The sequence below is a fragment of the Herpailurus yagouaroundi genome, unplaced genomic scaffold, assembly GCF_014898765.1.
Source record: "Herpailurus yagouaroundi ecotype Mexico unplaced genomic scaffold, PumYag 184, whole genome shotgun sequence".
Taxonomy (NCBI): domain Eukaryota; kingdom Metazoa; phylum Chordata; class Mammalia; order Carnivora; family Felidae; genus Herpailurus; species Herpailurus yagouaroundi.
In genome coordinates this window covers 38,500,682-38,526,992 of record NW_024412415.1, presented here as the reverse complement: position 1 = coordinate 38,526,992, position 26,311 = coordinate 38,500,682, and the positions used below count along the sequence as shown (strand labels likewise).

The 26,311-nt window shown below is 54.7% G+C and overlaps 2 protein-coding genes across 5 annotated transcripts in view; one reads left to right on the top strand and one right to left on the bottom strand.

Moving 5' to 3' along the window:
• CYP11A1 (cytochrome P450 family 11 subfamily A member 1) overlaps positions 1-13,329 on the top strand; it is a 28,907-nt gene extending 15,578 nt beyond the window's left edge. For all 3 annotated transcript variants that reach the window (XM_040493243.1, XM_040493242.1, XM_040493244.1), the window contains 8 exons: positions 2,785-2,940; positions 5,871-6,070; positions 6,924-7,127; positions 7,787-7,944; positions 11,111-11,277; positions 11,762-11,840; positions 12,328-12,525; positions 12,974-13,329. In XM_040493243.1, the coding sequence (XP_040349177.1) occupies positions 2,785-2,940; positions 5,871-6,070; positions 6,924-7,127; positions 7,787-7,944; positions 11,111-11,277; positions 11,762-11,840; positions 12,328-12,525; positions 12,974-13,105 (1,294 nt within the window). In that variant the 3' untranslated portion in view covers positions 13,106-13,329. The remainder of the gene's footprint in view (positions 1-2,784; positions 2,941-5,870; positions 6,071-6,923; positions 7,128-7,786; positions 7,945-11,110; positions 11,278-11,761; positions 11,841-12,327; positions 12,526-12,973) is intronic.
• Positions 13,330-14,846: 1,517 nt separating this feature from the next.
• Positions 14,847-20,138, bottom strand: LOC121041981 (coiled-coil domain-containing protein 33-like). Of its 2 annotated transcripts, XM_040493247.1 has the most exons (9): positions 19,692-20,138; positions 19,339-19,427; positions 19,041-19,172; positions 18,855-18,945; positions 17,735-17,901; positions 17,275-17,376; positions 16,370-16,456; positions 15,901-16,014; positions 14,847-15,055 (listed from the first exon to the last, which is right to left on the bottom strand). In XM_040493247.1, exons 1-9 carry the CDS (start codon positions 19,831-19,833, stop codon positions 14,948-14,950), a joined length of 1,032 nt encoding a protein of 343 aa, XP_040349181.1. In that variant the 5' UTR covers positions 19,834-20,138; the 3' UTR covers positions 14,847-14,947. The 2 variants fall into 2 exon arrangements, with proteins under 2 accessions (XP_040349181.1, XP_040349182.1); XM_040493248.1 differs by lacking the exon at positions 17,275-17,376.
• Positions 20,139-26,311: the final 6,173 nt, after the last annotated feature.

Sequence of the window (26,311 nt, the reverse complement as noted above, 5' to 3'; positions counted from 1 at the left end):
TTCTGAGCAGATACTTAAGAGACTGGAGGTGGTGGAGGTGCGGGTTGGGGGCAGGGAGGGGACCCTGGGAGGGACGGTGCATTTTCCTTTAAGTGAAAGGGTCAGGATGGGGAAAGGGCATTGATAGGATATGTTGGCTGTCTTGAAGGGGGGTCGGGATGGGAGGGCAGGGGGGGCAGGCGTGTTTGTGGAGGGGTGCAGCTGCTCATTGGTCAGGGTTCCTTCCTCCTCCTCTCCTGTCAGGGTTCCCCCCCCCCTCCCCCCCCCTTCCCCCCCGCATTGCCCAGCAAGGAGAAGGTGGCTCCTCCCTTCGGGTAGATCTTTCCATATTTCCATATTCCCTGCTTCCTTCTCTCTTCCCTTCTCCTCCTTCCCTGCTGCTTCTCCCTCGTAGGAACGGGTAGGAACCTAGGAACTCGTATTTTCTCAAGCCCCTTCTGTTTTCTGAGTCACTATCATCTGAGCCTCTCGACGCATCCTTGTATTTGATGTTACTATTCACATTTTACAGATGGAGAAACTGAGCCAGGAAGGAGAAGGTCCTTCCTGCATCTTGCCAAGGTCACACAGCTTATCAGGGCAAAGCCAGGGCTATCTTTGGAACCCCAAATTGTCTGACTTTAGTTCAGTGTCACTGTTATGTTCTAATTTATGGCTCAGAAATGATACATTTGTGAATAAATGAGAATAAACAATTCAGAAAATATAGACAAGCACAATGGAAAATTGCAATCAGACACAATCTCAATTTTGATAATATGTATATTTTTTATTTGAGAGAGAGAGAGACAGTGCACGATGTAGGGGAGAGAGGCAGAGAGAGAAGAGAGAATCTCAAGCAGGCTCTGCATTCAGAGAGCCCAAAGATGCAGGGCTCGATCCCACGACTCGGATCATGACCCAAGTGGAAGTCAAGAGTCGGAATCTCAACCTACTGAGCCACCCAGGCGCCTCTCAATTTTGATAATATTTATGTAACATTAAGAATGTGAATATATTATGTATGCTGTTTGTTGGGGTCCCACAACGACATATGGAGGACTTCTTTCCTCTTTTGTCTCTTTAATATAATTTTAAAAGGCAGCACGGTAGTCCGTAGTGTGGATAAGCCTTATGATGGTAGCCAGTTCTTTAAAGTGGACATCCAGCCGTCTCTGGGGTTTTTTGCTATTAGACACGAGGCTTATCCATCAGGCATCATTGTCACGCTTCAGATCACTGCCTCGGGCTAGATTCCCAGAGTTGGAATTGATAACAATGGCAGTTCAAGGATTTTGCTGAGCTGGGGGGGAGGGGGGGGATGGGGCTAGTGGTGTGAGGTCGCTTGGTAGCTGGAAAAATACGGAGGGGAAATTCTGGGAGGCCACAGACAAAGCCCAAGGGGACCTGGGAAGGTAGGCTGGGGTGCAATGGGTCAGTGGTTAATGAGGGACCGCTCCCTCTCCCCTCTTCCTCTTTCTTCCCCTCCTCCCCCCTCCCCCCCATCTCTCTGAGGAAGGGGGAGGGGAGAGAACTTGGCTTGGACCTGTGTGTTTTTATATGTTGTCTTATAGGGTATCTTGAATTAAGTTTCTTAGGCAAAAGGCAGATGCAAGTAAGAGGTGGACTTTTCTGCTGTTTCCCCACAGTTGTGGTTTATGTTTTTCAATTTTTTACTTAAATGTTAGTTAGCACGCAGTGCAATATTGGTTTCAGGAGTAGACTTGAGGGGTTCATCACGTACGTAGAACACCCGGTGCTCATCCCAAGTGCCCCCCTTAATGCCCATCACCCGTCTAGCCCATGCCCCTCCCCCCATCAACCCTCAGTTCTCTATCTTTAAGAGTCTTTTGTGGTGGTGTTTTATTTATTTTTTCAATTTTTTTTAACATTTATTTATTTTTGAGACAGAGAGAGACAGAGCATGAATGGGGGAGGGTCAGAGAGAGAGGGAGACACAGAATCTGAAACAGCCTCCAGGCTCTGAGCTGTCAGCACAGAGCCCGACGCGGGGCTCGAACTCAAGGACCGCGAGATCATGACCTGAGCCGAAGTCGGACGCTTAACCGACTGAGCCACCCAGGCGCCCCTGTGGTGGTGTTTTAATAGAGACTGTAAAGTGCTTTGTGACAGGTATCTATGCCCGAGGCCTGATATTTTACCAGGGTTTTGTTTGAATAGAGACAAAGTGCTTTGTTGGAATCTGAGGAGAGGCAGGGTGGCTACTCCCAGAATTGCAATCCTAGAGCTTAGAAGGGACTGGCTGGCCGGGCCTATGGACTACCTAGAAAGCTACACTGAGTCCCTCCAGTAGTGACAGGACCACGCTGTTTCTGAGCTCTGCGGTGGGTGCGAGGCGGGGAGGGTGCTGAGGCTTTGGAAGCCCAGGAAGAAGGGCGTGGGAGCGAGGATCTGATGGTCCACGGTAGACCCTGGGTGGGGGCAGGCTCGTCCTGGGGCCAGGCAGCAGCTACCGTGATGGCAAGAGGAACATAAAGCTGTCACTTATCCAATGCCTGACTGGAGTCACTTCCATAGACTGTATCATCTTGTCCGTCAGCAACCCTGTGAGACAGGTACTGTATCTCCATTTTATAAAGAAGGAAATGGACTCAGAAGGGGTGAGCGCCTTGCCTCGGGTCACACAGCAAGGAGTGCTGTGGGATCGGGGTCCACTCCCAGGACTGTTTGCTCTGCAGTCTTGGCCACGAGGCGGTTATATGTGAGCTGGGCCCCGTCCTGATTGCCCCGAGTCTGCATGGCTCTCCGGGAACCCACCCTAGCTTGTCTCCTCTGTTTCCCCAGGGAGAAGCTGGGCAGCATGGAGTCGGTTTATATCATCGACCCTGAAGATGTGGCCCTTCTCTTTAAGTTCGAGGGTCCCACTCCAGAACGATTTTCCATCCCACCGTGGGTGGCCTATCACCAGCATTTCCAGAGACCCCTCGGCGTCCTGTTGAAGTGAGTCCTGGGCCATCTCCGGGGAGCTGGTGGGAGATGATGGGCAGCTGTGGCATGGGGCCTCTGGGCAAATCCCTGGCATCTTCCTGTCACCATAAAGCCGCTGATGGTGAACTGCTCTGCCAGCCTTCAGGGAAGTGCTCAGGCTGAAGATTGTAATGAGTAAATAAAGATCTAGAGCAGTTCTCATTTATTGGTTCACGCTTTAAGACCCATCTTTTTAAAAAAAAAAAAAAATTTTTTTTAACGTTTATTTATTTTTGAGACGGAGAGAGACAGAGCATGAACAGGGGAGGGTCAGAGAGAGAGGGAGACACAGAATCTGAAACAGGCTCCAGGCTCTGAACGGTCAGCACAGAGCCCGACGTGGGGCTCGAACCCACGGACCGTGAGATCACGACCTGAGCCGAAGTCAGACACTTAACTGACCCAGCCACCCAGGCGCCCCAAGACCCATCTTTTTGAGCACCTGCTGTGTGCCAGGCTCTGGGGTACAGTGACAAGGAGGGCAGGGCCCCGCCACCGTGAGTCTAAAGGGGCAGTGAGAATCGCGGACAAGTCGGTGTATGTAAGTGTAACGGACACAGTTGTCCACCAAATCGCTCATCAAACGTTGACATGTGACCATGTCAAGTGTTGCTGAGGATACAGAGAGATGAGAGTTCTCGTGGCTTGCTCGCGGGAGTGAAAGTTGGTGCCGCCACTTTGGAAAACGGTTGGGCATCGCCTCCTGTGGCTGAGTGTTCACACACCTACAAGACAGCAGGTCTGCGCTCAGGGATAGACGCCAAAGAACGGGTCCCCAGGGGACGTGAGCTAGAGTGGTTGAGCAGGGCTGTTCATAAGGCAAAGCTCAGGAAACCACCTAAATGCCCGACAGGAGCGAGAATGAGTGAGTGGTGGCACACGCCAGTCAAAGTGAATGGACTCAGTGACCCGCAACCATCCAGATGATACTTAGAAGTGTAAAACTGAGGGAAAAAAGCAAGTCATGACAGTTCTTTAAAAAAAGTTAAAAACAGGGGCACTCGGGTGGCTTAGTCGGTTAAGCACCGACTTTGGCTCAGGTCAAGATCTCGCGGCCCGTGAGTTCGAGCCCCACCTCGGGCTTTGTGCTGACAGCTCAGAGCCTGGAACCCGCTTCAGATGCTGTGTCTCCCTCTCTCTCTGCTCCTCCCCGGCTTGTACTCTGTCTCTGTCTCTCTTAAAAATAAATATTAAGGGGCGCCTGGGTGGCGCAGTCGGTTAAGCGTCTGACTTCAGCCAGGTCACGATCTCGCGGTCCGTGAGTTCGAGCCCCGCGTCGGGCTCTGGGCTGATGGCTCAGAGCCTGGAGCCTGTTTCCGATTCTGTGTCTCCCTCTCTCTCTGCCCCTCGCCCATTCATGCTCTGTCTCTCTCTGTCCCAAAAATAAATAAACGTTGAAAAAAAATTTTTTTTTTAAAAAAATAAATATTAAAAAAATTTTTTTAAAAGCTGAAAACAAATATACATTTATTATTATTATTATAGTTATTAACATTTATTTATTTTTGAGATACAGAGACAGAGCGTGAGCAGGGGAGGGGCAGAGAAAGGGAGACACAGAATCCGAAGCAGGCTCCAGGCTCTGAGCTGTCAGCACAGAGTCTGATGTGGGGCTCGAACCCATGAACTGTGAGATCGTGACCTGAGCTGAAGTCCAATGCTCCACTGACTGAGCCACCCAGGCACCGCCCCTTTTTAAAATTTATTTATTTTTTAATTTACATCCAAGTTAGTTAGCATATAGTGCAATAATGGTTTCAGGAGTAGATTCTAGTGATTCATCCCCTATGTATGACACCCAGTGCTCATCCCAGCAAGTGTCTTCCGTAATGCCCCTTACCCATTTTAGCCCATCCCCCTCCCCACAACCCCTTAGCAACCCTTAGTTTGTTCTCTATATTTAAGAGCCTCTTATGTTTTGTCTCTCTCCTTGTTTTTATATTATTTTTGCTTCCCTTCCCTTATGTTCATCTATTTTGTACCTTAGATTCCTCATATGAGTGAGGTCATATGATATCTGTCTTTTCTCTGACTAATTTCACTTAACCTAATACCTGCTAGTTCCATCCACATAGTTGCAAATGGCAAGATTTCATTCTTTTTGATTGCTGAGTAATACTCCATTGTAAATATATACCACATCTTTATCCATTCATCAGGTATACATTTTTAGAATAATTATAGATCAAACTATATACAAAAACAAGCAGAGGAGTCAGGGTGGTCCCCTTGGCCAGGGAGGCAGGAAGTGGGAGGACCAGGTCGGCCTATGTAAGTTACTGTCAAGTTCCTAGTTTTCGTGTTGCCTGGTGAGTTTGTAATAATATCCTTATAAACAAGCGAAGCCCTCAAACTACAAAGAGGGCTTTGTGTGGATCTCTTTCCAAGTATGGGCCGTAAGCTGAGGTCTATCATTAACCCAATTCAGGGCACCTGAGCTCCCCCACCAATGGTGCTGGTGGGACATAACCAGGGGTGCAGAGGAGGAGAGATTGGCCAGTTGTATCTGTGCAGGGGCCAGAAAAGGTGAAGTCGAGGGGCACTTGAATGGCAGGAGGTGAACATCAGCCAAGAGGAAGGGCATGTGTGCCGCTGAGGCAAACACTAGAGGATTTGAAAGTTACTTTGAGGTTCTAAGAATAGGAGTTCTTGGCCACAGCAGCAGCGGGGTAGAGGCAGTGGGGGGGGGGGGAGGTCGGGGTTTTGTTCTCCCTACCCTCTTTCTTCCTGCCTCCATGCCAGGCAGAAGCTGGGAGATGGGAGGCCCAGAGTGATGGGGGTGGAAGTGAGTGCCGGGCTCTGAGCTGTGGCTCGGCCTCCTGGGAAAGTTGAGTCAGCCCCCTCTGTGTCTGCCAGGCCTGGGGTTTGTGACCATCAGGGCCTGAGGGCCTGTGTTTTCTCAGGAAGTCAGGAGCTTGGAAGAAAGACCGACTGGCCCTGAACCAGGAGGTGATGTCTCCAGAGGCCATAAAGAACTTCATTCCCCTGCTGGACCCAGTGTCTCAGGACTTTGTGAAAGTCCTGCACAGGCGCATCAAGCTGCAGGGCTCCGGAAAGTTCTCAGGGGACATCAGCGACAACCTGTTTCGCTTTGCCTTCGAGTGTAAGGAGACTGTTTCTGCCTGGCAGTGGTCCTGTGGGTGGGAGAACCCAGCCTCCTACCTTGAGACCCAGCACAGATCCTGAAGAAGCATTGGGATTGGCTTCTGGGATGAACTGCTGGACTCATCCTCTACCTCTCTCTCTCCTGGGACACTGACCTTCGAGGTCTGGGAGAGGAAGGGACAGTTGGGTGGTTAATCTAAATGGGGTAGTTGAGGATATGTAGGAGTTTTATAGATGGGGTAAGGAGTCAGGCAGTATGGGAAGAGGGAATGGTGCATGCAAAGGCCTGTGGCTTGATGGCGATCATGTGATCACTGCAGGAGATTTGGGGTGTCCAGAGTTTGGTATGAAGTCAACATTCAAATTCCTGACCAAGTAGGCAGGAAACACTTGGGGCGGTTGGGAGTTTTTAGGTCCAGCCAGAGTGGGTCTTGGATGGCCAATCCACTTTCCCATATGGCCTGTTTTGGCAGATAGCCAATTTGGTCACTTCCAGATGAGAAATTGATCTCCCTTCCCAGGAGGAAAGCCCAGAGGCTGCTTGGGGTGCTGTTGGAGGGTGGGAGGCGCAGTTTCAGCCCCGCCTGGGCACTTTCCCTGCTGGAGACTGCTTCCTGCCACCCTTTGCAGGGTCTTCTACTCGCCCCTCTGAAGGACCCGAGTGGCTCCCAGAGGGTAGCTTTCCCTCAGTCCTGCCATTTCCACTGTTTGGGACTCAGGCCTCAGTTTCTTTACTGAAGGAGCCTGAGGTTGGGTGCAGGAGATCCTCTGGGCTGGCGGGGGTGGGGTTCCTGGGGGCTGACGCCCTCAGATGGCCAGGTTGAGAGGGGCTTTTCTGCCTCCCCCTGCAGCCATCACCAACGTCATGTTCGGGGAGCGCCTGGGGATGCTGGAGGAGGTGGTGGACCCTGACGCCCAGCGGTTCATCGACGCTGTCTACCAGATGTTCCACACCAGTGTCCCCATGCTCAACTTCCCCCCAGACCTGTTCCGTCTATTCAAGACCAAGACCTGGAGGGACCATGTGGCTGCGTGGGATGTGATTTTCAATAAAGGTGAAGGCTGGTTAGCCAAGTCTGGGGGCCAGGAGAGTCCTGTCTACCCCAGAGGGTGGGAAACCCAGGCCTGGGATTGGGGAGGGGGGAGAGAGGTAAGAAATCTCTGCTCTCTGGTGGGCAGGGAGAGGAGGCAGGAAGGCCCCGGAACTCCTGTCCATGGTGGCCTAAAGGCTGGCTGTTGGAGATGGTTAGAAAGAGGATCAAAGACATTCATCATATTCTTCCCAAGAGCCCAGGATCTCCCGAGGGTTAAGGACTGGTGCTCCAGACACAGCTGTGCTTGGTGACAGATTAGGACTTTGGTGAGCGAGATTGGTAAGGTAGGGTGGAGAAGGCAGATGGGGGTGTGGTGTTGACCTCAGACCTAGAACCATATCCCAGCTCTGCCCTCCCACCCCCGACACTCTCGTGACCTTGGGCAAGCCGCTCCCCTTTAGGGCTTCTGTTGCCTAATCTGTAAAATGGGGATGATCTCACCTCCCTCCCTGGAGCTGTGGTCAAGAATTAAATGGATATGAAGGGCTTAGCAGAGAGTGTGTGCTCAGTAAAGTGGCAGCCGAGCAAGCTGGGCTCTTGAACCCGCAGGCCCTTGGTGCCTGCCCTCCCCTGCCCTCCCACCTGCAGAGAGCTCACTCTTCCTTTCTCCTCCTGCACAGCGGAGGCATACACCCAGAACTTCTACTGGGACCTGAGGCACAAGAGAGATTTCAACAATTACCCCTGCATCCTCCAACGCCTCCTAAGAAGTCACAAGCTGCTCTTTGAGGATGTCAAGGCCAACATAACAGAGATGTTGGCAGGGGGTGTGGACACGGTGAGGTGGCCGAAGGCACATCCTGTCCCTTCCTGTGCCCCGTGCCCCTTCCCCACCAGTCCACCTCGTTGCCTGAAACCCTACCCATGTGGGGTGGGCCTCCCTTTCTCCAGTTGCATTTCTTAAATCCTAATCCTCTAGGATGAGGAAGGGCCAGGTCACATGGTCACCCATGGTGCATAACTTGAGGCTGATCTGCCAGGTTTTCTTGGCCTGTGAGAACGGAGCACCCAGGCATAGGTGGCGGGCCCAGGTTGCGCCTGGAGCCCTTGAGGGAGGGAGGGGTGCTCCAATCAAAGGTGGAGGACACAGCTTGCTCGATTCAGGAAGGCAGGCAGGACCGCAGAAGATCTGGGAGCCAGTAGAACATCCTCCCCCTTCCAGACGTCAGTCCCCCATGGTGCCCCCTGTGTCTGGAGGCATGCTCTGTGGTCTCTCCCTCAGGCCCTCTCCACAGGCGGTTCAATACCCCAGAAACTTCTTGACTGTCAACATGCCTCTGGCCTGTGTGCGGTCCCTTTTACCACTATCTTGAACCTTCCCAGGCCGCTATGATAGTGAGGGCTCATTATTTAGTGTTTATGGAGTGTTAGTTGTGATTCAGGCATCGAGACCGTAAAGATGAATGCTATAGACCCCAAATGTCCCAAAGGGCCCGGGAAGGAAGGGCATATCAGCGTGCCGGGGCTGTTAGAACGAAGTACCACAGACCGGGTGGCCTAAAACACAGAAATTTATCTTCTCACAGTTGGAGCTAGAAGTCCAAGAGCCAGGTGGCTGGGTTGGTTTCTTCTGCGGCCTCCACTTGGCTTGTAGATAGCTGTCCTCTCCCTGTGTCTTCACAGGGTCTGTGCACGCATGCGCACGTGTGTCTGTGTCCTAACCTCCTCTTCTTAGAAGCACAGCAGTCCTGTTAGATTAGGCCCCACCCACGTGACCTCATTTCACCCTAATTCGCTCTTGAAAGGCCTCACGGCCCTCAGTGTCCCACGGTGAGGTACTGGGGGGTCAGGACTTCAGCCTGTGAACTTGGCGGGGATGCGGGGCAGCCCACGACGAGGAGGCTGCATGGGCGCCGATGACCACCACGCCGTGTTGTAGGGTCGGCCGACCAGGCATGTGCCGAGTTACTGACGGTGCCCAGAGGAGGGAGAGAAAACGGTGGCCTTGTAGGACAGGGACAGCGCCCCATAGAGGAGCCGACGTTCAGCTTGTGTCTTGAAGGCTGCTGCTGAGAGGAGGGAGAAGCAGAAATTTCAGGACTAGGGAGACACGTGCCAAAGCCCTCGGGTTAGTAACTTTCTTTCCTGGTATCGGATTTCTGTTGGGCTCTAACAGCGGATTGTTGGTCTCTGGGACAGGATGCAGCTGAGCCTTTGAGCATATTTTAAACCTAGTTCATCATCAGTTATGTAGAAGACAAAACCGCTCACCTATTTTTGGGTAACATTTTTTAAGCCTGTCCTAGGGGCGCCTGGGTGGCGCAGTCGGTTGAGCGTCCCACTTCAGCTCAGGTCATGATCTCAGTCAGTGAGTTCGAGCCCCATGTAGGACTCCGTGCTGGCAGCTCAGAGCCCGGAGCCTGCTTCGGATTCCGTCTCCCCCTCTCTCTGCCCCTCCCCTCCCCAGCTCATGCTCTGTCTCTTTCTCTCTCTCAAAAATAAAATAAGTATTGGGGCGCCTGGGTGGCGCAGTCAGTTAAGCGTCCGACTTCAGCCAGGTCACGATCTCGCGGTCCGTGAGTTCGAGCCCCGCGTCGGGCTCTGGGCTGATGGCTCAGAGCCTGGAGCCTGTTTCCGTTTCTGTGTCTCCCTCTCTCTCTCTGCCCCTCCCCCGTTCATGCTCTGTCTCTCTCTGTCCCAAAAATAAATAAACGTTGAAAAAATTTAAAATAAAAAATAAAAAAATAAAATAAGTATTAAAAAAAATTTAAAAATTAAGCCTTTCCTAGATGGCAGGCAGGCTCCTAAGCTTTTCACATGTATTAACTCATTTAGTATTCACAAACAACACTATGAGGTATGTTACTATTATCCCTCTGTTTTAGATGAGGAAACTGGCGCACAGAGAGGTTAAGTAACTTAAGGTCACACAGTTGGTAACTTAGTTGACTATCGTATTCAATATCTCCCAAGTACCTAGTTTGTGTCAGGCCTTGGAGGTGATAAGACCATTACACACATTTGATCTGAGCCTTAAAGGAGTACATCGATGCCTCCTAGGTTTGGTGGGGGGCGGCGGGGGGTGGGGGCGGTAATTCTAGAATGAGCAAACAGCATGAGGAAGATTTCTGGGCTTCGGGAGCTGTGTGTAGCTAGAACATTAGGGGGCAGGGGGCAGGGAGCAGTAGGCAAGTGTTGGGGGGAGCCTCACGGGTCAGGCAAAAGCTTCTGGGGCCAGGTAAGGATTTGGAGCTGGGAAGTGGCCTCATGACATTTTTTCCAGAGTGCCCCTGCTGGGAGGAAGGAGGAGACCAAAATATGACCCTTGGTCAGATAGCAGCATGTCCTGGCCCCAGGAGGGAGGGCTGCTTCAGCCTGGGGTCCCCCCTCCCCGTGAAGAATCTTGGACTGTGGGGCTTGACGAGTGTCACTCACACTTCAGTGAAGGGCTACTGGTCACTGCCTCCGGCTAATACTGAGATGGGCTGGTCCATCCCAGAATAGACCGCATTGCTCATTGAAACACGGATGGAAAACGGGTCTGGTGGCTCTGGTTTCAGTATCTTTGGGCCTCACTTTCTTTTCTGTTCCCACAGGCAAGGACTAATGTTTGGGGAAGGTCTAACGGAAGAGGGGTGGGATGACAGGCATTGGGGAGTACAGCCCTTACAGTAGTAGGGTTTGGCTTCCAAAGGCCTCTGGAGTCCTCTGGAAGAAGGCACCAGCTGCATGGGTGACTCTGCTGGCTGGGGAAACAGGTGGGCGCTGGTGACATCGGGGACGAGGGCAGGGACAAATGCTGCCCCAAACATTCCTGCCTGGGGGGTGAGGCAGGCTCTTTGGACGTTTGCCTGTCAAACTGTGTTTTGCTTTCGTGGACGGTGGCCTCTGGATGCAGGGATGAGAGTGGGCAAAGATCTTTGGAAGTGAGAATTTAGCATGGGTTTAGATGCCTCAGGAGTGATGGGTCCTCCTTGTCTTCCACACCGCACACTCCCTGCCAGACGTCCATGACACTGCAGTGGCACTTGTACGAGATGGCACGCAGCCTGAAGGTGCAGGAGATGCTGCGGGAGGAGGTCCGGGCTGCCCGGCGCCAGGCCCAGGGAGACATCAGCATGATGTTGCAGCACGTCCCGCTCCTCAAAGCCAGCATCAAGGAGACACTGAGGCAAGCCCAACCCTCCCAGGCCCACCCACCTCATCCCCCACATCCCTGGGCAGGGCCGAAGGGAGGGCGTTGGTAGGAAGTGAGAAGTCCGGGGAGACAGCTGGGAATGGCGAGGGAGGAGAGAAGAGTACGTCCCGTCCCCAGATCCCCCCGGGGCACTGGGGCTGAGATGCCTTGCTGGGTGCACAGGCTGTGTCCAGGCCTCAGGGCATCGGCTTCCTTTTCTGTTGTTTTAAAGTTTATTTATTTTGAGAGAGAGAGAGAGAGAGAGAGAGAATGAGCACAAGCGGGGGAGGGGCAGAGAGCGAGAGGGAGATCCCAAGCAGGCTCCGCGCTGACAGCTGACAGCATGGAGCCCGACGTGGGGTTCGAAGTCATGAACCGTGAGATCGTGACCTGAGCCGAAATCAAGAGTTGGACGCTTAACTGACTGAGCCACCCGGGTGCCCTGGGGCATCAGCTTCTGAATGCCTTCCTCCGGCAGACTCCACCCCATCTCCGTGACCCTGCAGAGATACCTTGAAAATGACTTGGTTCTTCGAAATTACATGATTCCTGCCAAGGTGGGTGCAGCAGGGGGGGCTGCCGGCTCTGCCAGTCAGACAGAGGAGGCTGGGGACAGACTGCAGTTGCACACAGATGGGTGGCGACGAGGGTTTCTGTCCCCTCTTTCTTCCTGGAGCTGGCTGGTGCAGCAGTCCAAGTAGGAATGAAGGGCAGGAGTACTGGGCATAGGGGGTGATGGTTCCTGGAATGTTGCTGGAGCCCAGGGTTAAGAGGGAGGCCCCACTGGGTCTCGGGAGCCCTCTGGGGTTGAGGAAAGGGCTGGACAATCCCTTGAGCCATCCCTGGCCTTGAGTCTTCAGTCCTGCCCATCTGATGGGTGAGGCTCAGGGAGGGGTGGGAACTTTTTCAACGTCACACGGTGGGCGGGGTCCCGTGCTGGAACACTGGGCAGCCTGGCTGGGGAGCGGGGGTGGGGAAGCTGAGTTAATGCTCCCGGCTGGGAGTAGATGAAGCCTCTCAGGCCTCTGCCCACCTTGTCCCCAGACGTTGGTGCAGGTGTCCACCTATGCCTTGGGCCAAGACCCCACCTTCTTCCTCAATCCGGGCAAGTTTGACCCAACCCGATGGCTGAGTAAAGACAAGGAACTCATCCACTTCCGGAACCTGGGCTTTGGCTGGGGTGTGCGGCAGTGTGTGGGCCGGCGGATCGCTGAGCTCGAGATGACCCTCTTCCTCATCCATGTGAGTCCGGCCGGGGGCATCCGGCCACCTGGGCTGGCCATGGCCCTAATGAAGGCAGTGACCCTCCTACTCTCATCTCTGCCCGGAGCCCAGGGAGTACAGGGCTGGGGACATCTGTCTCCCATTATTTGCCTTCCTCCTCCCTGACAGTTTCGGGCTAATCTTCTTATGGCCCATCGGTGTCCCCTGGCCATCTGTTCCCCCCCAAGCGGGATGGGACGGGTAAGGGGGTGGGGGGGGGGACAAGGTTTCGTTGAAGCTATAAGGCTGATCGAGGGGACGAGGCACTAGTCATGCATTTTCAGGCGCTGTGCAGGGCCAAACAGGAGCTGGCGGTGAGTTCCTCCAGTCACTCACGACAGGTGACACCTACAGGTGAATGAGCCTGGCCCTGAGGGAGACAGCCCCTCCCCACCTCTCCCCTAAGCCCACCACCCCTCTTTCTCAGATTCTGGAGAACTTCAGAGTTGAAATGCAACATCTCAGTGATGTGGGCACCACATTCAACCTCATCCTGATGCCCGACAAGCCCATCCTCCTCACCTTCAGGCCCTACAGCCAGGACCCACCCCAGGTGTGATTAGAGAGGGTGGACGCTGCCTCTCCCACCTCTCAGGCCAGCAGGGGTGCTGGAGGAAGGTCGGGGTGGGGCCCATGGCGGTTCTGCTCTTCAGCCCTCAGCCCCCCTCCCCTGCTCCTTTTGGGCCAGCTCTGGGAGGAGAAAGTTGGCCAGGGCACCCCTCTTTCTCCCACCTCTTCTCCTTCTTTTCCTGACCCATGAAGGCAATAAATGACCAAACCGTGTGAAGTGTTCTCATTTCCGTCCGACCCCCGAGTGATCTATCGCTCCTGTGACGATGCTCCCTGACCTGGGTCAGCAACGGGATCTGGGCACGAATGGGGCCCCCAGGGCAGCTGCCCTTGAAGCCAATTCTATTGGGACCCACCTGCTCAGGAGCCAGTAGGATTAACCCCCTTGCTGCCTGGGGCTGGGGGCAAGGCAGAGCAGGTGGCGGGCTATTGCCACTGTGCGGGGAGCTCCTGGAGCGGCGGGCAGAGGGACAAAGGACCCGGCTTCTGTTGAGGGAACAGGGTGGTCTGAGAACAGACTTCCAGGCAGGCCCACCTATCAGGAATGAGGTTCCTGTAGACCTCTGACTGGCTGAACTCAAGGTGGGAGTTCCCTATAGGGTCATGAGGACTTCCTGCCAAGGTCAGCTAGAGTTCTGGAGCATGTCCGGGGCAGAAGCCTGAGTGAGGGTCTGGTGTGAGGTGGCCAATCTAGGGAATAAGAGGCCAGTATGTTTGCTTTACCCCACCCGGTCTTTCTCTGGGCAGTAGGCAGGAAGACTGTGGCTGGGCCTTTGGTGCATTATTTGGACTGCCTGACACTGGTCCCAGTTTTGGCCCCCTTACCCTCTCTGAGTTCTATAACTCCCGACCAGGTGCCTGGTTCCTCCTGGCCCTCTGCTAGCCAAGTCTAAGTTCTGCAGGCAGACAGGGGAGCTAGTCCCGCCCAGGACAGCGGCCCTGCTGCCCTGGTCTCTTCTACCAGCATCTGAAGGTTCTGAGTCCACTTTTGGAGCCTTTCTACTTTTCCCTACCATAGAATCATCTTTCTTGTTGGCTTTCTCTCTCTTTCTTGCTTCCTTTCACTTCTCTGGGCCCCAGTTGTCTTTGACTCAGAAACGGTAGGGCTGGAAAGGGCACTACCATCAAAGAAGTCAAGCTCTGCATGGGACAGATGGGGAAATGGAAGCCCAGAGAGGTTGCTTGAGTCACTCAAGGTCGCACAGCATGTTTATAACTAGAATCCGGGCCTTCCGACTCTCAGCAGAAGGTTCCTTCCCCTAGCCCCATCTGCTTCCCTGTCCCTGGCTATATATGGACACAACATTGCCCACTCAGCCTGGCCCTGGTTAATGGACTATTTCACACTAACATGTAACTGATTGCCACGGTCAGTCTTTAAGTCTTTCCCTTCCCAAGAAACTGATCAATCGAACTTGAAAGAAGGGATTTCAGATATGAGATGTTTAGGGGCAAGTGGAAAGTCCCAGCCTCCCTCACATCTTCCAACAGAGCTGGCCTCATTTCTTCTGGAGTTCTGGAAGGGGCTTGTCTCCCTGGCTCCTGCTTTGGAAAGCCTCTTCTCCCCCACCCTCCTGGGTCCACTATGGCCTTTGGCTCTCCCAAAATGGTAGCTTCTGGGACAGGCAGGAGGCTATAAGGCTGCAGCAGAGGGACCGGGCCCAGAGTGGGGTCTGGAAGGAGGAAGCTGGGCCCCCTAGGCTGCCCTTCCCCAGAAAAGAGACGAATGCTCACGGACTTACAGCATTTAATGGAGTCATTTGGGGGGTGGAATGAGACTCCCCAGCACACAGAGAGGGAGGCCTGCTCTGGCACTCAGGTCTGCTAAGACTCAGGTCTTCTGGGAGTTCGAGGGCTTGTTGAGCTTGGTCTCTGAGCTGGGCGCCAAGGGGTCTAGCTTTGAGGGTCGCCTGCTGTCCTTGGAGAGGGCCGAGTAGTGCTGTGGTGTGCAGAGCAAAGTGAGGTGAGCACGCCCCTGCCGCTGGGGGCGGGGGATGACCCATTAAAGTGCATCTTGGCAAGCCATGCCTCAGAGGATCCACAACATAGTGCGCCACGACTTCGCAAAGGTTCCCACAGCTGTTTAACCACAGCAAGTCAAACCCAATTTCTCCAAGAGCCCCCAGGTCTCAGCAGGTGACTTTGCCAAGGTAGCCCCGTGTTCTCTGTCAGTGTCCCGCCCCCACGCCCCAACCTCCCATCCTCTTCCGGCCTTTCCGGGAGCCTGGAGATGTGCAGAACACTGATGGCTCAAGGGCAGGAGCCTTCAGGGGTGTTGCTCTGGGGGACCTGGGAGCCCGGGGCTGAGCTTGAAGGGCAGTTGTGAACAGGCCCATGTGCGCTCAGGACGCCGCCAGTGTTTCTCTCTGGCAATGTTGCTCCCCTCCCTGGCGGGGGTGCGGCACTGCAGTTGCCCGAGAAGGTGAGCTCCTGGGAGGACCTCAGGTGCTTAGGGGCTGGGTGGGGGCCGCAGGTACTCTGCCCATGCTAAAGGACAGCCAATGCCAGAGCAGTCCAGAAACGCCTAGACAACCCCACCCACGGCCATCACCCCTTGATTCTCACCACCACCCGTGGGGCATCTCAGCGATGCCTTAGGCAGGTGGGACATCAAGACCAGGCGAGGGCTTCTGGTGGTAACAGAGCAGAAACTGAGACTTCCAGTGGGTAGCTGGTCCCCCTGCGTAGTTCTTCTCAAGGCCGGGTGACTCGGGATTGGGGCGGGGAGTGGCTGCCAGCCCCACTGCCTGACCCCCAAGGAGCTCGTCCAGAGGGCTCACTCACAGGCAGGTCAGTGATGATGGAGTTTGAGGGTTGTGCCAAGCCGTACTCTTGCTCCTGTAGCCTTGTGGCCAAGTCCTGCTTCTCTCGTCCCCAGCGTCGAGCCGAGTCCTCTAACTGTGGACACGGAGAGGGACAGATGGGGAACTGCTGGGCAGCAGGGCCCATCCCTGCGATCCAGGACATCCAGAGCCTGAGCCTCCTCCCCGGGCAGTGAGCAAAACCCTGGGCAATGTGGACCTGCTACCTTCCGGAAACAGCAGGCGTGGCAGGGTGGCGGGGGAGGGGTCTAAGACACAGAAGGACCTTCTCTGAGTTCCAACCACATACTGAGCCCTGACCCTCAGTCCACACTGATCCTTGACTCTGGTCATAGACTGAGCCACAACCTTGGTCACTCTTTGACCCTGACCCTGGTCATAGGCTGAGAGGTGAACCCGCCCAGCCTGACTGACGCCTGCACCTCACCCACCTGGCTTTCCAGGGATAGGATCCGGCTCTGAGCTCGTTCCAGCTTGGCCAGAAGGTTGAACTTGTCTGAAGTATTGCCAAGGAGATCCTGTGGGCAAAGCAGAAACGCACACATGGCTCCAGCTGGGGATGGCGGCCGTGTGGGCTCAGGAGGCCATGAGATACTGAGGGAGAAACCAGCCAGGTCTGAGTTCCAGACTCAACTGCCTGATTCAGAGCCTGAACCCAGGGCCAAACCCAGGGCCAAACCCTCGTCTCAAAGTTGACCCGATACGGTGTGTGCTTTTTTTCACAGCTGTTCTCCCCAAAGATTTTGGTTACATGGACTTTCCGGACATCCATCTCTAAACGTAAAATGCACTAGGTGGCGCCTGTCGGTGCCCAGAAAGGAATCTCGAACAGGGAATCTTGTAAAGTGAAGCATCTGTGAAGCAAGGGTTCCCTTATCCCCCCGCACTTCACCTGGATGTCCGTGCATCAGATGCGCTTTCTTTTTTTTTTTTTTTCAACGTTTTTTTATTTATTTTTGGGACAGAGAGAGACAGAGCATGAGCGGGGGAGGCGCAGAGAGAGAGGGAGACACAGAATCAGAAACAGGCTCCAGGCTCCGAGCCATCAGCCCAGAGCCTGACGCGGGGCTCGAACTCACGGACCGCGAGATCGTGACCTGGCTGAAGTCGGACGCTTAACCGACTGCGCCACCCAGGCGCCCCATCGGATGCGCTTTCAAACAGAACTCACCTCCCGCAAGTCCTGGGAGGAAGAGAAAAACTCTCCTGTGTCCCCTGGCCACCCCTTGCTGGAATTCCAAATGTCTCGTCTTTGGGTTTGCATGAGGCAGGGGCACCTGCAGCAGCCTTGGAGACGGAATGGGGCTGGGGCATTTCTGGGGCCGGGGGCACCCACCTGTGCGGGCAGGGTCTCTGTGCCCTTGGAGTGGCCTGGGCCATCTGTCTCCTGCAGTCTCTCTGCCAGGTCTCCTCCTGCTCCCAACTCCCCGGGGTCCTCCTGGGATGGGGGAAAAGGGCTCTCCAAGGCTGTACCAATCCCAGGAAATGCTCCGGGACGGAGCTCAGAGAGGCTTGTGTGGAGCCCGAGGGCACGTCAGCAAAAGGGGTCAGGAATCAAAGGTCAAGGGCCATTTGGGGCTGCTAAATGAGGGCAAAAGTGGCGCCTTCAGACCCATGTGTGTCCCTGGGAGCAAAGGGGCAGGCCTGAGAGCTGGCGCTCCAGGAGACGCCAGGAACGTTGGAGACCTTGGGAAGCCCAGTTCCTGGTCTCGGTCTTCAACTTGGATTGTGCTGTGAGTGATCGCCGAGCACCTGTTGGGGCAGGCCCAGGCCAAGCCTGTGCCGGCAGCTCTTACCGGCAGGGCCTGCTGCTGCAGGATGATGGGGGCCGACTGGTGGCGGTTCTTATCCAGCTCTGCCCGCAGCCTGGAGTTTTCTGCCAGCAGCTCGGAGTACAGGTCGACGGGCAGGTTCTCTCTTGCGGGCCCCGGGGGAAGGCCAGAGGCTGAGAGCACAGGGAAGGCTGCAGACGTGGCCACAGATGTTCGTGAGCTGGGCTCTCCTGCCCTCGTGTCCCCTGCCTGATCCGCCCCGGCATTTTGCTCCATTCTGTCCTTCCTCTGTTCCCAAGCGCTCACCGGCTCCCTGCCCGGTAGAATCAGATCCACAAGCCTCAGGCCCTCCTTGTGGGCTCTTTATAACCTGACCACAGTGTTCTTCATAACCACTCCCCCGCCATTTGTCCTGGGTCTATTTTAGTTTTTCACCTCTCTCTTTCCTCCCTTCTCTGCTCTTGGCATTGTCACTCCCTGGCCCTCCGCCCTCCCTGGGTTGCCTTCCCTCTTCTCCCGCTCTGGGATGACCTCAGGGTTCCTGAAAGGCAGTCTCATCTTTCATTCTTTTCCAAAGGCCTTCTGGAACGCACCGCCCGACATCCCCATGCAGTGAAGGCTGAGCACAGGGCTGGGCACGCAGGGGTCCCCGGTGAGGCTGTACAGATGGCTCAGGGAACTCCTCTGCCTGGGCCGGGCTGATATGGGGTGAGCTGGCTGTCCCCTGCCCACCAGAGCCCTGTCAGTTTGGCAGTCCTGGGTGGCTTTGGTTAACATCAATGGAGAGAACAAACAAGTATTGTTTGTTTTGTAGGAGCAGACTCTTTGAAGACATGGGGAGAGGAGGAAGTAATCTGGAGGGTTCTGGAAGCCCCTCTTCTTGGGCAGCCCCTGTCTGCTCACCCCAGTCTGCCGTGCCTCCCCTCTGTGGGTCCGAGCACGTCCATCTCTAACCTGGTTCACACACTGCCCTGATGTGTCCTGAGGGGCTCCCTGGCAGGAGAAGGGAGCCCAGTGGACCTTTGGGAGCCCTCCTCTCACTGCCTGCGCCAGTAGGGGGGTAGCATCCTTTGTCCCAGTTCTGCTCCGGAAGCGGATGCTCCAGGAAGGCAGGGCTTCCGGGGGGACGGGACAAAAGACTCACCCACGCTGGGCTTTCCCTGCAGCCTGGTGAGCAGGGGCTCCTTCCTGTCCCGCAGCTTGTCCTCCAGCACCCGTTCCATCTTCTCGATCACCTGGAGGGCAGGGCACAAAGGCTGGGCTCGCCTGGGGGCTCTGCACCTTCTGGTCTGTGGCTGGCGCCTGATGGGCCGGCCCCTCTGACACCTGCCTTCTCCTGGTGCCACACCGTCTCCTCCAGCAGTTTCGTCTTCCGCAGCTTGTCCTGGTACCGCTTCAGCAGCGCGGCCTGTGGCTGCTGAGCCTGGTGCAGGAGGAGTAGCTCCTTCTCTCGATCATTCTTCTGGTGGTGGGGGAGGGCAGGGAGTGCCTGGGGTTACTGCTGGCCCCTCTGCTGAGTCTCCAACTGCACCACCCCCTTCCTTCCACACCCCTCTCCCTTCTGCTCGCGGGTACTTCTCCGGACACCCCCCAGCTCCCTTCCCCTCTGTCCCCCAGCCTCAGCTCACTCGAATCAGCTCATTCTGCAAATGCTGCACTTTGTCCCACAGCTTCTTCATGTCCAGCTCACTCAGCAGCAGTTTCTGCTTCATGGACACTGTGTGGGGGGGGTGTTGGGGGAGCTGGCTCAGGGAGGGCGCATCTCCTGGCTCAGCACAGCTGGGGACGGGGCGGGGTGGGGCGGGGGTCTCCCAGTCCTGGGGCTCGAGACAGGGCTGGAGTCTCCCATCCCGGAGAGAGGACCCGGCCAGTGTCCAGGAGCAGGTGCACCTGGGAAAGGCTCCCCGCCACCCTGACCCACAATTTAGAGCCTGGGCTCAGGCGGGCAGCTGGATGCTCTCGGTGGCCCGGACACCCTCACCCAGATTCTGGCTCTTGTTGGTGTCGTTCTGCTCCTCTTCCACCTCCCCCTGGGTTAGCTGGCTCCTCAGCGTGTGGTTCTCTGCCTCCAGGATGCTGATCTGCTTCCGCAGCGACAGGATGTCCTCTGCCATCTTCTGCATGGCCCGCCGGTAGTTGTTCACCTCCTGTGGATTCCAGGGCTCAGAACTGGGTCCCAGCTCACACGTGCGCCCACACTTGGAAGTCAGCGGGTCCCCGTCAAGGCCAACAAACAGGGCGAACCCCAAGTGGTGCCCTTGAGCCTGAGCAACTCCTTCTAGGGGTGGTTATGATTTGGTCTCCGCCCTTCCTGGCCATGGAGAGCAGTCACGCCAACCGTCTCTCCCAGTGACGCCACCGAGGAGAGACCCCGGGCTTGCACACCAGGTGAGGAAGCCCAGTGAGGCAGAGACTCGAAAGCACCCGGGGCTGGGTTTCTAGGGCCTGGCTAAATCCAAGCCACTTCTCTGCCTTCTCCCTTCCCCTTTTCCCCTTTTCTAACCCCTGTCCTTACTCATGTCACTGAGGAAGGACCCAGGGAAGAACCTTCAGAAATCCCATTGAATGCTACTCGGCAGTTGAGCCCAGGCCCCAGCACCCCCACCAGCCCGGGGGCGGGGGCAGGAAGAGACCTACGGTAGGCCCAGGAGACCCGGATAAAGACTCAGGGTCAGGGTTGGGGTCCAGCTACAAAGTCTTAGGTAATGAGGTGGGCGCAGTTTGCTGGGCTCCGTTTTTAGGTGAGGAGTAATGATAATCCTAATATCAGGTGCTCGCCGAGAATCGACAGTGTTCCAGGTTAGGCCCCCTCCCCCCCCATTTAGTTCTCACACGGAGCCTCACATCGAGCCTGTTAGCATCCTCATTTTACTGACGAGGAGAACAAGGCCCAGAGAGGTGCAGAACTCGCTCTGTCACAAAAGTAATGAGTGGCAGAGAAAGGCTCCGAAACCCAGGCCAGCTGGCACTTGAGTCCGTGTTCCCAAGAGCTGTTGCAATCCTGCCAGATGCCCCGAGGCATGGACACTACGCAGGACATTGAGAAGCAATCAAAGCATCTTCTTAATAAGGATGATGAGTATAATCTCAATTTGGGAAAAGAATTAATGTCTGCCCTTATGTATGCATAGGAGGTTAATGGGCTTTATTCATGGCGTTTGTTTTATACTAAAAAATTCCCTCTTGTTTATAAAAAGTTTGTAAAAGGGGATTTCTTAAATATAAATATAAAAGGGGGACCCGAAAGGTGAGGCCAGGAAAGCGCATGGAGGGGGAGGAGGTGGGCGGAGGGAGGTGAGGCCGGTGGGGGTTTCTAAGCCCTGGTGGCCTGTGGCCTTCCCGAGGCTGTGGAGGCCTCGATGTGAGTTGGGTCTCCTAGGCCCATCCAGGCTCCCAAGTTTCCAGGAAGCAGAGCCCTGCCCTGAACTCGCACCTGGGCCCCGTGCCGACGGGGGATGTGGCCTCGCTCCAAGCCGCTGCCTCCAACCTGCTGCATGTGGGCCACTGGCTCCTTGGAGAAGGGTTCCCAGACAGCAGGGACTCACCAGACACCATTTGTCACCTGCCACCGTCCAGCCTTCTGGCCGGGTTCCCTCTGACTGGTGCCAGCCCTGAGTCCGTCTCCCCAGCACCCGCCCCAGTTGAGTTCCAGGCCTTGGCTCCTCTAGGTCTGCCCATCTGGTGTCCTTGGGCAACGTTGTGAACTAAGAGACTCGGCCTGGAGACCGCACACACGCAGGGCTTTGCGGCCAGGCCTCGGTCAGAAGCGCAGCGTGGCCCCTGACTCACTAGACGAGCCCAGACAGACCCCTGCACCTCTCTCAGCCGCAGATTCCTCGCACGGTCTAAGCACAGGGTTGCTGCAAAGCTCAGGGCAGCGTGTGCAGCAGGCGGCATACGGCCCCGCCCAGGACAGGTGTCTCATCTCACCCCATTTCTGTTCAGTGGTTGCTTTGATGGACAGGTCAGACCCCTTCCTCTAACTCTTTGCTGCTCTCCCCCTGGGCTCCCTAGCCCGCCTTTCTGCTGTGCCCTACATCTTCCATTTATGGCAGACCCATGACTGACAGGGGTTTGGGAGGCCCAGGAGACTCTCAAGAGGAAGCACATGTTATTTTAGAAAAGGAAATTCGTCTCTCTTCTTCCCCTGCCTGGTTCAGGACCTCGTTACGTCTGCTCTGAATAATTACAGCAGTATCCAAATGGGTGTCTTTGCTTATGGGGTTAAATCTCCTAGAGGAACACAAACACATCCAAGAAAACACGTTCTAGGATGCTCACTGAGTTCGGTCTGTAGTCTTGTACTAGGACATAGTCTCTGGCTACAGGCGGTACTTATAAAGAATGACCTAGGTTCAATTGTTTTGACACAGAGAGATGTCTACATAATATTGTTAAGTTAAAAAAGCATGTGGCAAATTAATACGATCCCATCCAAAATTGGTACGTATGCGCGCGTGCATAGAGGTACAGAAGCACAGTGCTTACTTATATAAGAAACTGCTGCGTTTGGGAAAGGAAAGAAATACTTGTTTCATCTCTAATTTTATATTTCTTTTTCTGTTTCATTTGAGAGAGAGCGTGTGTGAGTGGGGGAGAGGGTCAGAGGGAGAGAGAGAGAGAAAGAGAGAGAGAGAGAGAGAGAGAGAGAGAGAATCTTAAGCGGGCCCCACCCTCAGTGCAGAGCCAGATGCAGGGCTCTGTCTCATGACCCTGGAATCATGACCTGAGCTGAAATCAAGAGTCGGACGTTAAACCAACTGAGCCACCCAGGCGCCCCTCTAATTTTGTTTCTTTTTAAAAAATGTTTGTTTAGTTTTGAGGGAGAAAGAGAGCACGGAAGAGGGGCACAGAGAGAGGGGAATAGAGTTTCTGAAGTGGGCTCTGTACCATCAGCAGAGAGTCTGATGTGGGGCTTGAACTCACGAACCGTGAGATCATGATCTGAGCTGAAGTTAGATGCTTAACCAGCTGAGCCCCCTAGGCGCCCTAATTTTATATTTCTAATAAAAATGTATCCATATATTATCCATCTAATTAAAAATAATTTAAACATAAACACATCGAGGGTCATACCATGTTCATGGATTGAAAGATGCAGTATTTAAAATTTTTTTTTATTTTTTTTTTTCAACGTTTATTTATTTTTGGGACAGAGAGAGACAGAGCATGAACGGGGGAGGGGCAGAGAGAGAGGGAGACACAGAATCGGAAACAGGCTCCAGGCTCCGAGCCATCAGCCCAGAGCCTGACGCGGGGCTCGAACTCCCGGACCGCGAGATCGTGACCTGGCTGAAGTCGGACGCTTAACCGACTGCGCCACCCAGGCGCCCCAAAACAGTAAGACTTCTAAAAAACAAAGCTAAGAATCTTTATGAACTTGAGGGAGGGTAAGGTTTTGAAAAACAGGACACAAGCACAAACCAGAACGGAAAGGATTGATGAAATTGGTACATTTAAATTAAGAGCGTCTGTCTATTCAAGAAAAGACATCACAAAGGGAGGGAGTGGGCAAGACAAGTAGAAGATATATACAACATGCACGACAGACGATGGGCTCATATTCAGATATAAAAATAACTCCTACAAATTAATAAGAAAAAAGACCACCCAAGAGAATGGACAAGAGATTTGAATTGGCACTTGAGAGGATAAGTCAATAAGCACGTGAATTGATACCTACCCTCATTAGTCATTTAAAACCCCACAACGAGGGCGCCTGGGTGGCTCAGTCTTTTTTTTTTTCAACGTTTATTTATTTTTGGGACAGAGAGAGACAGAGCATGAACGGGGAAGGGGCAGAGAGAGAGGGAGACACAGAATCGGATACAGGCTCCAGGCTCTGAGCCATCAGCCCAGGGCCTGACGCGGGGCTCGAACTCACGGACCGCGAGATTGTGACCTGGCTGAAGTCGGACGCTTAACCGACTGTGCCACCCAGGCGCCCCTGGGTGGCTCAGTCTTGAGCGTCCAACTCTTAATCTTGGCTCAAGTCATGATCTCATGGTTTGTGGGATCAAGCCCAGAGTCAGGCTCTGTGCTGACAGTGTGTACCCTGCTTAGGATTCTCTCTCTCTCTCTCTCTCTCTCTCTCTTTCAAAATAAATGGATGAACTTAAAAATTAAAAAAAAAAAAAACACGAGATATTACTATACACCCACTAGAATAACCAAAACCCAAACCAAACAATCCCGACTACGTCAAACGTTGATAAGGGTGTGAAAGAAGCGGAATGCTTATTCAGTGCTGGGGGGGATCTGAAGTGTCACCGTCACTTTGGAGAGCTGCCTGCACCCTGGACACTATTCAGATTGAACGTAGGCATAGCCCATGCAGCTATCCTCCTGGGTACATACCCAACACAAACGCGTGTGTGGATGCATCAACCAGCGGTCGTGAGAACATTCGTAGCAGCATTATTTGTATGAACCCCGAATGGAAGTCACACAAATGCCCATCACAGTAGAATGGGGACATAGTCATACAGTGGAATATAGACGGCGATAAAAATCAGTAGGTGCCACTACATGAAGCCACAGGGAGGAATCTCTCACACATAATCTCAAGCAAAAGGAGCCGGACACAAAGTACCTACCCTGTGATTCCATAGAGATTTGGCTCAAAACCAGGCAAACTTAAGCCCTGGGATTAAAAGTCAGGGTCTGAGATCTGTACGGGGAGATGGGGGAGTATGGGGGAGTTTTTGGGGTGCTGGCAGTACTATACCTCTTGACCTGTGGGACACGTGGGGCTTACACACGCAAGTCCACTTTGTGACAAACCACTGCAGTCGAACACATTTCTTTCTGTCTTGTGCCTTTGTCTGAATGTGTGTGTCTCACACACAGAAGTTAAAAACATTTAATGAATTAAAAAGTAAAAGAATCTCGGCTCAAGTTTAAGCACACAAAGCCTCCGCGTCACCGTTCTCCTCTGGGGACCCTCCCAGCCGTCAGCAGTAATGGGTTCTTCTGGGCCCCGAGTTTTGGATGCTCCCGGGGGGCCCTGCGCCCAGGCCCGCATGGCGGCCTCTTCCTGCTGCGAGGCCCTCTCCAGCCCTACCCTGGAGGGCCGACGGATTCTGCTCTGCCTCTGCAGGGCCCCCTGAGGACGGGCAGGCACAAGCGCTGGTCCTCGCTGAGGGCTTACACGATGCCGATGCCGCGGAAGCTCCCGTGAGGCTCGGGTTGCTTCAGGGCCGTATCCAACGTCATCCGGCTTGCGGATATGGATCTATAGCACTGGAACCCAGGCGTCACTCAAAGAACTGTGCTCTTTGCACCCCCCTGACTGAGGAAGGCTGGGAGCTTCACCCGGAGGGAAGAAGAAAGAAGAGTCCTGGCTTGATGCGGAGCTGAGTCTGTCTATAGAAACTGAGTGGCACTGGTGGGGGAGGAGCCAGTGTCCATATGACGTCCCAAGGCCCCATTCTGCCCTTTGTTCCTGAGGCTGAGGCTGCCTCGGGTGGCGGATGGAGGGGGGGGGGGAAGAAGGGGTTCCCCCATCTGCTCCTCAGGGAGCCAGACACACGCCCAGGCCTCCCTGTGTCAGGAGAGGTGGGCTTGTGCCTCATGTCACAGTCCCCACCTACAGCTGGCCAGGTCTGTGAGAAAACAGCAGATTTGAATGAGCCTGCCTGATTCCATCGCTGGCCTCCCAGCTTCTCCTTCTGATGGGCCCTGCCCAAGGCAGGGGTTGGGGGACAGGGGCTCGGGGCAGGGAAGAGCTCTGCAGGATGCTGGAACCCTGGGCGGGCCAGTCTGTGTGTGTGTGGATGGAGGGCTGAGATCGTCATGGCCGGCGGTGGTCCTGAGTAAGCTCCTGAGGTTTGGACCAGCTTCCTCCCAGCTCCGTGTCAACTCAGATGGCAAGTCTGAGGCCCTTTACAGGCGCGCTGAGCCACCCTTCCCTCCAGCACATGCTCTATGTCTCTCTCACACCTGCATTCATGCTGAACCTCCATTCCCACACTTGACCTTTTTACAGTTCACTGGGCGGTTTTGAATTGCATGCACGTGAGTGTGTGGGTGTGTCCATGTACGCACACGTGGTGGGGGGAGTCCCAGGGGGAGGGGGAGGGCGCCCATGGGTACAGTCGCCCCTCTTCTCATTCAGGGCCTCACTCATTCTAAGACCCCACTGTTCTCCAATTCAACAGTCCTGGGGGTGAGCGAAGCTCTCTTTCTAACACTCCCTCCCCTTGACAGAGGAGGAAAGCTGAGGCTCAGAACAAGGGTAAAAGAGGCAGAGGGACAGCATGGCTCCTGATGAAAGGTGTCCTTGCCTCAGTCAGATGGCCCCTTCCGGAGGGAGGGCAACGAGTCCTTTGGGACTTGTTCCCTTGGAGAATAGTCCTATAGACCTTCCACAGGCCCCATGCCTCGCCTCCCAGCCTGGCTGCTCTCTGAGAACGAGGCCTCCCCAGGGGAATGGAGAGGAACCCTGGCTTACCCCCCTCAGCCTCTGCCCTGGCCAGTGCCCTCCATCCATGGGACCCGGAGGGGTAGCTCCCTGGCGGCCTGCCCTCCCTCCTCAGCTTCAGCCACCTCCACAGCTGAGCAGTGACCTTGGGCAGTAAAGCTGGGCTGGGAAGCTGCAGC

Bases quoted from the DNA above. Each gene is read 5' to 3' on its own strand.
- LOC121041981 (XM_040493247.1), bottom strand. From the start codon at position 19,833: ATGCAGAAGATGGCAGAGGACATCCTGTCGCTGCGGAAGCAGATCAGC. The intron at 19,428-19,691 runs GTGAGGGTGTCC...CCCCCCACACAG, and splicing joins CAACAAGAGCCAGAATCTGG to TGTCCATGAAGCAGAAACTG. The intron at 18,946-19,040 runs GCAGGTGTCAGA...CCTGCCCTCCAG, and splicing joins CGGTGTGGCACCAGGAGAAG to GTGATCGAGAAGATGGAACG.